This window comes from Salvelinus fontinalis, chromosome 9 (genome assembly GCF_029448725.1).
Source record: "Salvelinus fontinalis isolate EN_2023a chromosome 9, ASM2944872v1, whole genome shotgun sequence".
Taxonomy (NCBI): Eukaryota; Metazoa; Chordata; class Actinopteri; order Salmoniformes; family Salmonidae; genus Salvelinus; species Salvelinus fontinalis.
The window spans coordinates 8,292,405-8,304,864 of record NC_074673.1 but is presented as its reverse complement, the minus strand read 5'-3'; the positions used below and the strand labels follow the sequence as shown (position 1 = coordinate 8,304,864).

Below are 12,460 nucleotides of genomic sequence, written 5' to 3'. Positions count from 1 at the left end.
CTCTCTCTCTCTCTCTCTCATACCCTCTCTCTCTCTCTCATACCCTCTCGCTCTCTCTCATACCCTCTCTCTCTCTCTCATACCCTCTCTCTCTCTCTCTCTCTTTCTCTCTCTCATTCTCTCTCTCTCATACCCTCTCTCTCTGTCTCATTCTCTCTCTCTCTCTCATTCTCTCTCTCTCTCATTCTCTCTCTCTCTCATACCCCCTCTCTCTCTCTCTCTCTCTCATACCCCCTCTCTCTCTCTCTCTCATACCTTCTCTCATACTCTCTCTCGCTCTCTCTCATACCCTCTCTCTCTCTCTCTCTCTCTCTCATACCCTCTCTCTCACCCTCTCTCTCTCATACCCTCTCTCTCTCTCTCATACCCTCTCTCTCTCTCTCTCTCTCTCTCTCTCTCTCTCTCTCATACCATCCATCTCTCTCTCTCTCATACCACCCCTCTCTCTCTCTCTCTCTCTCTCTCATACCACCCCTCTCTCTCATACTCTCTCTCTCTCTCTCTCTCTCTCTCTCTCTCTCTCTCTCTCTCTCTCTCTCTCATACCCTCTCTCCTCTCTCTCTCTCTCTCTCTCTCTCTCTCTCATACCCTCTCTCTCTCTCTCTCTCTCTCTCTCTCTCTCTCATACCCTCTCTCTCTCTCTCTCTCTCTCTCATACCCTCTCTCTCTCATACTCTCTCTCTCATACCCTCTCTCTCTCTCTCTGTGTCTCTAGGATGGTCTGTAACTCTGGTTAGACTCTAGCCCCCATCTCCTTGTAACCAGGCAGGCCTCAGTGCAGATGGGAAGGAAAGATATCCTTGTAACCAGGCAGGCCTCAGTGCAGATGGGAAGGAAAGATCACTGCAACACTATTCTCTATCTTAGAGAAGATTAACTAGCATCACTCACCAGTGAGATGTGAGTGGGAAAGTCTTTCCCCAACAACAACAACCTGATATGGAGTGGAATCAGTTTACCTGACTTTTTAATGTTGTAAATAGGGTTTATTAATGATGCTAGTGTTAAGTATTCACTGGTGCGGCATCATGTTCAAGTAGCAGTATAGTTCACCATACCTGTGCAGTGAAGAAGGCGTGGGTGAGGGATCCGGATGGTAGGGCGGGGCTATTGAGGGCTATCGAGCCGATATCACTTCCTGTCAAGAGCAGGGAGGGGGCGGAGATCTCTAGGGCTTTGGGCTTATTGGTTTTGGGTGGGAGTCCATGACAACTGTCTCCATGACTACTACCACTAACCCTACTACCACCACTGGTCCTCTTCTCCGGAGGCTGCTGGGCCTGCTCTCTCTCTCTATGCCCAGAAGAGAGATTCAGAGGCTGGGCTCCCTGGTCAGAGTCCTCCCCCTCCTCCTCTTCAGCCTCTGGGCTCCAACCTCCTCGGCCTAGCCCTGGCTGGGGGTTAGGGCTGTGGGGGGAGGAGGAGGGCGGGGAGTGGCGTTGGTGCTGGTGGTGGGTGTAATGGTGGAGAGCGGAGGGTTTGGATGGTCTGTGGGTGCTGAAGGATTGTGATGAAGGCTCTGGCTTGATGAGGGACGGTGAGGGTGGAGTCCTCTCGGTGGTACCCGTCCCAAATCGGATGACTCCAGAGCGGGCCTCGTCCTGCTGTCTCTCCCTCAGGGCCCGGAGCAGCTCCTCTGGAGGAGAATGGAGGGCGTTGATGCTGAAGGAGGAGTAGAGGCCAGAGCCGAAGTACTTGTTATGACACGCAGCCTGCTGGGCCGCCGCAGCCGCCCCCAACGCTGCCCCCAGGGCCCTCCTCTGCTGCTGCGCCTCCTCCTCCTCTTCCTCCTCCACATCCAGGTCCTGGATGTCCTGGTCCTCGTGGAGCGTCACCCGGCCGGAAGCCAAGCCCATCTCTACTGCTGCTGGGTCCATCTTTAAGATTTCCGGGAACGAGACAAACTTGTAGACAAACTTCTGTCCGATCACCTTCTTGATAATGTTCTGGGGCACATGGAACATTATTATGAGATTAGTGTGCAGGTTGAACCGAAAAATGTTTTTGTGAATTCCCTAATATTTTATTCATAGATATAATTACACACAAAAGATTCAAATACACATTTATGAGCTGATAAGAAGACAACATATATTTTAATTTTCTATTGTCAATAAATAACAGAACTCTAAATGATCAATGTTGACGCAACCATTTTGATTTCAACATTTCATACATAGAAAAATGAATTGCTACCAAAGCCATGTAAAAATGATGACAAAATGTCTGAAATTCTACAGTGTGTGGGTATGTGATGCATCATCGTCTCTGGGCTATGCTGTTTGTTAGGTGAAACAAGAGGAAGTGGAACTATCTGCCAGTGGAGATCTTCGAGTTGAAAAAGAAGAACAACTAACAATATGAAATTACCGTGAAATGTCACATAACCCGAAATGTCAAATAAACAGTGCAGAGATAATTGTCCGTGGGAGTATTCTAATACAAGAGCGCTGTACCTTGAGTGGAGTAATATCAAAACCAAATGTCAAACAAACAAGAGGTCTGTACCTTGTCATAGTAGTATCTCAGGGCTCTGCTCAGCTTGTCGTAGTTCATATTAGTCTTGTTCTTGCGGAGCCCCCATAGCTTGGCCACCTCCTCAGACTTGAGCAGTTTAAACTCCCCGTCAGTGGACGTCCAGCAGATCAGATGCTTGTGACTCTGGTCCAACAGCAGCTGCAACAGGAACTGCCACAACGTGATGGCACTGTCCATACCTAGAGGGTCATAGACCATTAATGGCATCAACATGGAACCAGTGCCGTGGTGTAAAGTACTTAAGTAAAAACTATTTAAAGTACTACTGAAGTAGTTTACTTTTGTATCTGTACTTTACTATTTATATTTTTGAAAGCTTTTACTTCGCTACATTCCTAAAGAAAATATTGTACTTTTTACTCCGTACATTTTCCCGGATACCCAGAAGTACTCGTTACATTTTAAATGCTTAGCAGGATAGGAAAATTGTCAAATTCACGCACTTATCAAGAGAACATCCCTAGTCATCCCTACTGCCTCTGATCTGTCAGACTCACTAAACAGAGAACACCCCTGGTTATCCCTACTGCCTCTGATCTGGAGGACTCACTAAACAGAGAACACCCCTGGTCATCCCTACTGCCTCTGATCTGGAGGACTCACTAAACAGAGAACATCCTTGGTCATCCCTACTGCCTCTGATCTGGAGGACTCACTAAACAGAGAACATCCTTGGTCATCCCTACTGCCTCTGATCTGTCAGACTCACTAAACAGAGAACACCCCTGGTTATCCCTACTGCCTCTGATCTGGAGGACTCACTAAACAGAGAACACCCCTGGTTATCTCTACTGCCTCTGATCTGGAGGACTCACTAAACAGAGAACATCCCTGGTTATCCCTACTGCCTCTGATCTGGAGGACTCACTAAACAGAGAACATCCCTGGTCATCCCTACTGCCTCTGATCTGGAGGACTCACTAAACAGAGAACACCCCTGGTCATCCCTACTGCCTCTGATCTGGGGGACTCACTAAACAGAGAACACCCCTGGTCATCCCTACTGCCTCTGATCTGGGGGACTCTCTAAACAGAGAACACCCCTGGTCATCCCTACTGCCTCTGATCTGGGGGACTCACTAAACAGAGAACACCCCTGGTCATCCCTACTGCCTCTGATCTGGGGGACTCACTAAACAGAGAACACCCCTGGTCATCCCTACTGCCTCTGATCTGGGGGACTCACTAAACAGAGAACACCCCTGGTTATCCCTACTGCCTCTGATCTGGAGGACTCACTAAACAGAGAACACCCCTGGTCATCTCTACTGCCTCTGATCTGGAGGACTCACTAAACAGAGAACATCCCTGGTTATCCCTACTGCCTCTGATCTGGAGGACTCACTAAACAGAGAACATCCCTGGTTATCTCTACTGCCTCTGATCTGGAGGACTCACTAAACACAAATGCTTTGTTTATAAATCATGTCTGGGTGTGCCGCTGGCTATCCATAAATAAAAAATGTAAAAAATTAAATCGGGCCATCTGGTTTGCTTAATATAAGGAATTTGAAATGATTTATACTTTAATATTTGAGCAATTACATTTACTTTTAATACTTAAGTATATTTAAAACCAAATACTTTTAAACTTTTACTCAAGTAGTATATTACTGGGTGACTTTCACTTTTACGTGAGTAACTTTCTATTAAGGTATCTTTTACTTTTACTCAAGTGTGATAATTGGGGTACTTTTCCCACTACTGAACTAGGTTTGTTGTACTGTCTAGGAGCAGGCGGTAGGTAGCCTGGAGGATGGAGAACAGGCCAGCCACCGGAGGAGGTCTCTGGGCTGGTCCTAGCCTATTGCCTGTTGCCTGTTGCCTGTGTTGTATGGTGTCTACTTACAATAGACAATGTTTCTATAATGGATCAATCAAAATGTATTGTATACCTAGTATAACCCCCGTAGTAGCCTACACTGTGACGTGTGAAGACAAGTCACAGTGTGAACTAAAACAGTGCAGACTAACATGTGTAATGTAAAGTAACAGAGGAGATGGGGGGGGGGGGGGGGTTAGGAACAACAGCTCAAGCCAGAAGTATGCTGCGGTCCAACCTGGCTGAGGCTACAGGAAGTATGACGGGCCGAGCGAGAGAAGGGAAGACGAGGAGGAGCGACCAGGGTGGGTTTTGTCGTTTAATGGAGGAATGTGCAGTCCTATGAGTTCCTGTCTGCCTGGTTAATCACAGTCTACACACTAGCACACAGGCTGACTAGTCTTGTCTGAAGTAGTGCACTTCATAGGGAATAGTCTTGTCTGAAGTAGTGCACTTCATAGGGAATAGTCTTGTCTAAAGTAGTGCACTTCATAGGGAATAGTCTTGTCTAAAGTAGTGCACTTCATAGGGAATAATTTTATCTGAAGTAGTGCACTTCATAGAGAATAGTCTTGTCTGAAGTAGTGCACTTCATAGGGAATAGTCTTATCTAAAGTAGTGCACTTCATATGGAATAGTCTTGTCTAAAGTAGTGCACTTCATAGGGAATAGTCTTGTCTAAAGTAGTGCACTTCATAGAGAATAGTCTTGTCTGAAGTAGTGCACTTCCTAGGGAATAGTCTTGTCTAAAGTAGTGCACTTCATAGGGAATAGTTTTATCTGAAGTAGTGCACTTCATAGGGAATAGTCTTGGAAACTGTTCTGTTCTCTGGCTCTGGTTTAATATGAGACACTTGGACAAACTCAATGATCGGTGTTCTGATGAGGAAAGTGAAATATTATTGACCCTGATCAATGAATACATTATCAAACCTACACACACATGCACCCACACGTACGTACACACACACACGCGCGCGCGTACGGACACGCGCTTACGTAGTACACACACACATGTACACACCTAGACACATACGCACAAACATACACACACATCGTCAGAACACATTTCCGGCACAAAGTATCCCTAGAGTTTTCTATCTGTTATGTCAAACCACAAAACTGTCAAAGTCAGGACTTCCTCCTATTCTACTGTCAAGGACACATTGGTAGGGAGAGGGGGGATCCAACACTATGGGGCGCATTTCCCCAATTCTGTTCCACTTCCGACTCACTGCCTGCCTGGGTCATGAGATCAAGTCAAACTGTCCCTCTCACACTCCACCCCTTGGACATATACTTGGACAAAACAAATGACTGTTTAGAGAGGGAATTCTATGTTTAGGGTTCCTAGTGGCCAGGGGACTTTTTAATGCAGCGAAACTTAAAGTCAGCTTTACCTTTATATTTCAATCAGCATGTTAAATGTGCAACCAGAGGGGAATTTCTTTTTACAACACCTTTACTCCACACACAGAGACGCGTACAAAGCTCTCCTTCACCCTCCATTTGGAAAATCTGACCATAATTCTATCCTCCTGATTCCTGCTTACAAGCAAAAATTAAAGCAGGAAGCACCAGTGACTCGGTCTATAAAAATGTGCTCAGAAGAAGCAGATGCAAAACTACAGGACTGTTTTGCTATCACAGACTGGAATATGTTCCGGGATTCTTCCCGGAAGAATCAAGGACGTCGTCCCCACAGTGACTGTATGTACATACCCCAACCAGAGACCATGGGTTACAGGCAACATTTACACTGAGCTAAACCCGGAAGCTGCCCTCCGACCATCAAACAGGCAAGCGTCAATACAGGACTAAGATCGAATCGTACTACACCGGCTCCGACGCTCGTCAGATGTGGCAGGGCATGCAAACTATTACAGACTACAAAGGGAAGCACAGCCAAGAGCTGCCCAGTGACATGAGTCAACCAGATGAGTTAAATAACTTCTATGCTCGCTTCGAGGCAAGTAACACTGAAACATGCATGAGAGCATCAGCTGTTCCTGACGACTGTGTGATCACGCTCTCCGCAGCCGATGTGATTAAGACCTTGAAAAAGGTTCACAACATTCACAAGGCTGCAGGGCCAGATGGATTACCAGAACGTGTAGTCCGAGCATGTGCTGACCAACTGACAAGTGTCTTCACTGACATGTTAAACCTCGCCCTGTCTGAGTTTGTAATACCAACATGTTTCAAGCAGACCACCATAGTCTCTGTGCCCAAGAACACCAAGGTAACTTGCCTAAATGACTACAAACCCGTAGCACTCACTTCTGTAGCCATGAAATGCTTTGAAAGCCTGGACATGGCTCACATCAACACCATCATCCCAGAAACCCTAGACCCACTCCAATTTGCATACCGCACCAACAGATCCACAGATGACGCAATCTCTATTGCACTCCACACTGCCCTTTCCCACCTGGACAAAAGGAACACCTATGTGAGACTGCTATTCATTGACTACAGCTCAGCGTTCAACACCATAGTGCCCTCAAAGCTCATCGCTAAGCTAAGGACCCTGGGAGTAAACACCTCCCTCTGCAACTGGATCCTGGACATCCTGATGGGCCGCCCCTAGGTGGTAAGAGTAGGTAACAACACATCCGCCACACTGATCCTCAATACGGGGGCCCCTCAGGGGTGCGTGCTCAGCCCCCTCCTGTACTCCCTGTTCACTCATGACTGCGTGGCCAAGCACGACTCCAACACCATCATTAAGTTTGCTGATGACACTGTGGTAGACCTGATCACCGACAACGCTGAGACAGCTATAGGGAGGAGGTCAGAGACTTGACCGTGTGATGCAAGGACAACAACCTCTCCCTCAAAGTGATCAAGACTAAGGAGATGATTGTGGACTACAGGGAAAGGAGGACCGAGCATGCCACCATTTTCATCGACAGGGCTGTAGGTTGAGAGCTTCAAGTTCCTTGGCATCCACATCACCAACAAACTAACATGGTCCAAGCACACCAAGACAGTCGTGAAGAGGGCACGACAAAACCTATTCCCCCTCAGGAGACTGAAAAGATTTGACATGGGTCCTCAGATCCTCAAAAGGTTTTACAGATGCACCATCGAGAGCATCCTGACAGGTTGCATCCCTGCCTGGTATGGCAACTGTTTGGCCTCTGACCGCAAGGCACTATAGAGGGTAGTGCGTACAGCCCAGTACATCACCAGGGCCAAGCTTCCTGACATCCAGGCCCTTTATACCAGACGGTGTCAGAGGAAGACCCTAAAAATTGTCAAAGACTCCAGCCACCCTAGTCATAGAGTGTTCTCTCTGCTACCGCATGGAAGCGGTACCGGAATGCCAAGTCTAGGTCCAAGAGGCTTCAAAATAGCTTCTACCCCCAAGCCATAAGACTCCTGAACAGCTAATCAAATGGCTAGGTATTTTCTTATAACTGCATTGTTGGTTAAGGGCTTGTAAGTAAGCATTCACTGTAAGGTCTACTACAAGTGTTGTATTCGGCGCATGTGACAAATAAAATTTTATTTGATTTAATTAAGTTCAACTTTCCACGTCATCTCAGCAATCATTTAAACACAGTTTTGTGCGAAAACATTTGTCACCTTTGTAATATGAACCATGATCTTCCTGATTATTTTGAGTTCACACAAAGCCATCCAGTGTTTTGGGGAACGGAAACTCCTAATGTGATTAGGTGCTGTGTGTGGAGACAACCATGACTAAATCTGCTCTCTTCCTGTTCACAGTCCGTCGCTCGCTGGAAAATCCATCCACCGATTGCGAGTGAACCCCATAGTCGTTACATACGGCCAGCTTCAGAATGCTAAAGTGGTGTTTTGAGTTGAATCTCGGTAGCTCTGTATAATACCCATCTTCTTTTTTATGATCTATTTATCTAACTGTCTCGTTCTCTTACTTTTGAATAGAATAGTATGACTAAAACATAATTCACACGGGAGATTAGACAGAGTTGAAGTAGACAGACTCCAATACTGTCTATTTATTTTTCTGTCTCACTGACACAGTTTGAAGATGTTTTCACTACCAGACAGATGCAAACCGGAAGCTCGTAGAAGTGTTGTGTAGTCTACTCCAGACCAGACAAACTAGAAACTCTCTTGCTGAAAGATCCTATTCTATTCCTCTGTTACACTGAGTTTACAGTAAAACATGTGAATAAACAGCAACACATATAGCTTTATGTCTGTTGAACTTTGGTATAGACTAGAAACAAAACAACCTGTCCACCTGTGGCCTACTCAGACATATAATCTACAATAATTGAGATCAGTTTACCTAATTCATCAACCTACCTTTCAAAATCCATGTTGACTTTTCACTATCAAAGAAACAATGAAAAACCATAATAACTTAACATAAAAACACATTCACTTGTTTTCACATTACCTGCGATCTCTTGTTTGCCTTTCCTTCCACTCCTTGAAAACGTTTCTGATTAAATGTGTATGAGCCCTTGTTTTTCCATGCTGACTGACTGCCGTCTAGCTAGGCTACACGGCTCTGCTGGACTGAAATAGGATCCTGGCTTCTTTTTCTTTTTCTGAGCAGGAAGTTAGAGCAGGCAGACAGAGAGCCGGCTGGCTTCCTCTTCCCTACGATTCCCCAGGCGTGTTGACGTCTATGTAAACACGCCTTTCCTCTCTCTCTCGCTCTCTCTCTCTCTCGCTCTCTCACTCTCTCTCTCGCTCTACGCGCCGATAGCCAACATTGCTGACAATTATAACACACATGGTAATATTGTAACTCTCCAACTTACTCAACAGTTAAGCTGACATCCAATCAAATACAATTGTATTTGTCACATGTTTCGTAAACAACAAGTGTAGACTAACAGTAGCTAGGTTTCCATTAAGTTCAGTTGTTTTTCTGCGGACATTTAGAAAGTTTGGATAGTTTATTGTGTTTCCGTTAAACTATCTTGTGTGGATTAAAAACAGCTGTCAAAACTGAAAGTGTCCAATAGAAATGTAGAGGTTGAAGTGTTTCCATTACCCATTTAGACAAATTACACATGAATAACTTAACTCCCATCTATCTATTTAATGTCTCAGGTATACATAGTCGCAGGAAGTAGGTGTGCTGATGGTGCTGCAGCACGCCCTGAAAAATCTGAATTAAAAATCTATATTTAAAAAATGGAGGAGAAAAAAAATGAAAATAAGAATTTCTCACAAAAGTGGTGCACAGAGCCTTTAATAGCTCTGTATTAGTGGATGATATAGCAGGCTGCAGCACCAGCATGGGCAAAAGGATTTGCACATTGTGACATGTGCCCTGCGTACCTTCAAAAATGATTCTGCAATCATCATTCATTCAACAAAAACAAAAACAACATTTACCACATCATTTGTCGCATTAAATAAAGTCCAACAAAATAAAAATTAACTCTTATCGAACCGATAAAAAATGTTTTGTCGATCTTTAGAAAGTTTCTCCTATAGCTGCTGTTTCCATTACACATGTCGCAAGGATTTTTGTTGTTGTTGTTGCAACATTGCTTTTGTCTAGTTAACCTTGTTCAATGGAAATCTAGTGAAATGCTTATGGGCCCTTCCAACAATACAGACAAGAAGAAAGAGAAGTAATAGAAAAATAATAACACAAGGAATAAATAAGGAACACAAGGAGTAACGATAACTTGGCTATATGGCTATATCAGGACCAAGACGATGTGCAGGGGTAAGAGGTGATTGAGATCGATGTGTACATATAGGTAGGGATAGAGTGACTAGGCAACAGGATAGATAAACAGTAGCTGCAGCGTGTGTGACGAGTCAAAAGAGTTAGTGCAAAAAGGGTCAATGCAGATAGTCCGGGTGAGCGTAACTATTTAACTAACTATTTCGCAATCTTATGGCTTTGGGGGCAAAAGCTGTTCAGTGTCCTGGTGGGTCCAGATTTGGTGCATCTGTACCTCTTGCCAAGTCAATGACTTGGGTGACTGGAGTGTTTTTAGGGCCTTCCTCTGACACCGCCTGGTATAGAGGTCCTTGATGGCAGGGAGATCGGCCTCAGTGATGTACTGGGCCGTATGCATTACCCTCTGTAGCGGTACATAGTCATAGAACATAGAACATACAGTATAGAACATAGAACATACAGTATAGAACATACAGTATACAACATACAGTATAGAACATAGAACATACAGTATAGAACATAGAGCATATAACACAGAACATACAGTACAGAGCATAGAACATACAGTATAGAACATACAGTATAGAACATAGAACATACAGTATAGAACATAGAACATACAGTATAGAACATAGAACATACAGTATAGAACATAGAACATATAACACAGAACATACAGTTTAGAGCATAGTCAAAGTCATGGCTTATTCTAAAGTACTGCTAAATGGTATGTTTTATAGGTAGGGGGGAGAGTTATTTAGCCAAAATAGGATAGTATCTAGTGAATAGATATTCTAGGTAACTCTTTACATAGTCCAGTTTAATTACATTTACATTGATATCAAAGGGGACACTAAAAGACATTGTCCACTCCTCAAGGTTGTGTGCGTTATGGTGTGTCATTGTCGGGGCCAGGTACATTGATTTTGGAACTAGACTAAACCAGAGTGGGTACATGAGGGCAAAGGTACATTTTAATACGGTGAAAGCAAACCTATTGAACACGATAGCCAACTTTTGACAAGGTATTTATTTAGAAATCAAAACAAATCAAATGTTATTGGTCACATACACGTGTTTAGCACATGTTATTGCTTGTGTAGCCACAAAGTTGGAAGCACAGAGTCGTTTACTGGTAAAATGAGGTTTGGAGTCGAAGACATAACAAATTGCCTGCAGGCTACTTTTCACAAACAGGACCTGTGTGTAAGTAACTGGAGTAGGAATGAGATAACCCGCATCCAGACAGGATATGTTCATTTAAATCTAGCAAGGATATATTCATTAAAGAACATGATTTCAAAATCAATAGGTGTCATTTAGGCACAAAAAGAGACAAATGCCTGCAGTGCCTACAATTTCAATTGGCCTGTTGATAAAATGCCCATGGTGGTTTTGTTATAACACAAAGCCTTTAGTATTGACAGCACCATCCCACTGGGCACACACTGATCGAATCAATGTTGTTTGTGAAGTTGAACCAACGTGGAATAGACGATGAAATGACGTCGGTGCCCAGTGAGGTACACTGCGTAACCAAAAGTATGTGGACACCTGCTTGTCGAACATCTCATTCCAAAGTCATGGGTATTAATATGGAGTTGATCCCCCCCTTTGCTGCTATAACAGCCTCCACTCTTCTGGAAAGGCTTTCCACTAGATGTTGGAACATTGCTGCTATAACAGCCTCCACTCTTCTGGGAAGGCTTTCCACTAGATGTTGGAACATTGCTGTGGGGACTTGCTTCCATTCAGCCACAAGAGCATTAGTGAGGTCGGGCACTGATGTTGGGAGATTAGGCCTGGCTCGAAGTAGGCGTTCCAATTTATTCCAAAGGTGTTCGATGGGGTTGAGATCAGGGCTCTGTGCAGGCGAGTCAACTTTTTCAATACCGATCTCGACAAACCATTTCTGTATGGACCTTGCTTTGTGCACGGGGGCATTGTCATGCTGAACCAGGAAAGGGCCTTCCCCAAACTGTTGCCACAAAGTTGGAAGCACAGAATCATCTAGAATGTCATTGTATGCTGTAGTGTTAATATTTCCCTTCACTGGATCTAAGGGGCATAGCCTGAACCATGAAAAACAGCTCCAGACCATTATCCCTCCTCCTAACTGTACAGTTGGCACTATGCATTCGTACAGGTAGTGTTCTCCTGGCACCCGCCAAACACAGTTTTGTCTGTCAGACTGCCAGATGGTGAAGCGTGATTCATCACTCCAGAGAACGCGTTTCCACTGCTCCAGAGTCCAATGTCGGCGATCTTTACACCACTCCAGCCGACGCTTGGCATTGTGCATGGTGATCTTAGGTTTGTGTGTGGCTGCTCGGCCATGGAAACCCATTTCATGAAGCTCCAGACGAACAGTTATTGTGCTGACTTTGCTTCCAGAGGCAGTTTGGAACTCGGTAGTGAGTGTTGCAACTGAGGACAGACGTTTTTTCCGC

At 44.7% G+C, this 12,460-nt stretch overlaps 1 protein-coding gene across 2 annotated transcripts in view; it reads right to left on the bottom strand.

Annotated features, from left to right (window-relative positions):
• Positions 1-8,989, bottom strand: part of LOC129862000 (ETS domain-containing protein Elk-3-like) — a 24,632-nt gene extending 15,643 nt beyond the window's left edge. Inside the window, exons 1-3 of one of the 2 annotated variants that reach the window (XM_055933266.1) lie at positions 8,757-8,989; positions 2,509-2,717; positions 1,059-1,946 (exon numbers count right to left, since the gene is read on the bottom strand). In XM_055933266.1, the coding sequence (XP_055789241.1) occupies positions 1,059-1,946; positions 2,509-2,715 (1,095 nt within the window). In that variant the 5' untranslated portion in view covers positions 2,716-2,717; positions 8,757-8,989. Of the gene's footprint in view, positions 1-1,058; positions 1,947-2,508; positions 2,737-8,756 lie in introns of those variants that run through there. The other variant, XM_055933265.1, reaches the window with a different exon arrangement.
• Positions 8,990-12,460: the final 3,471 nt, after the last annotated feature.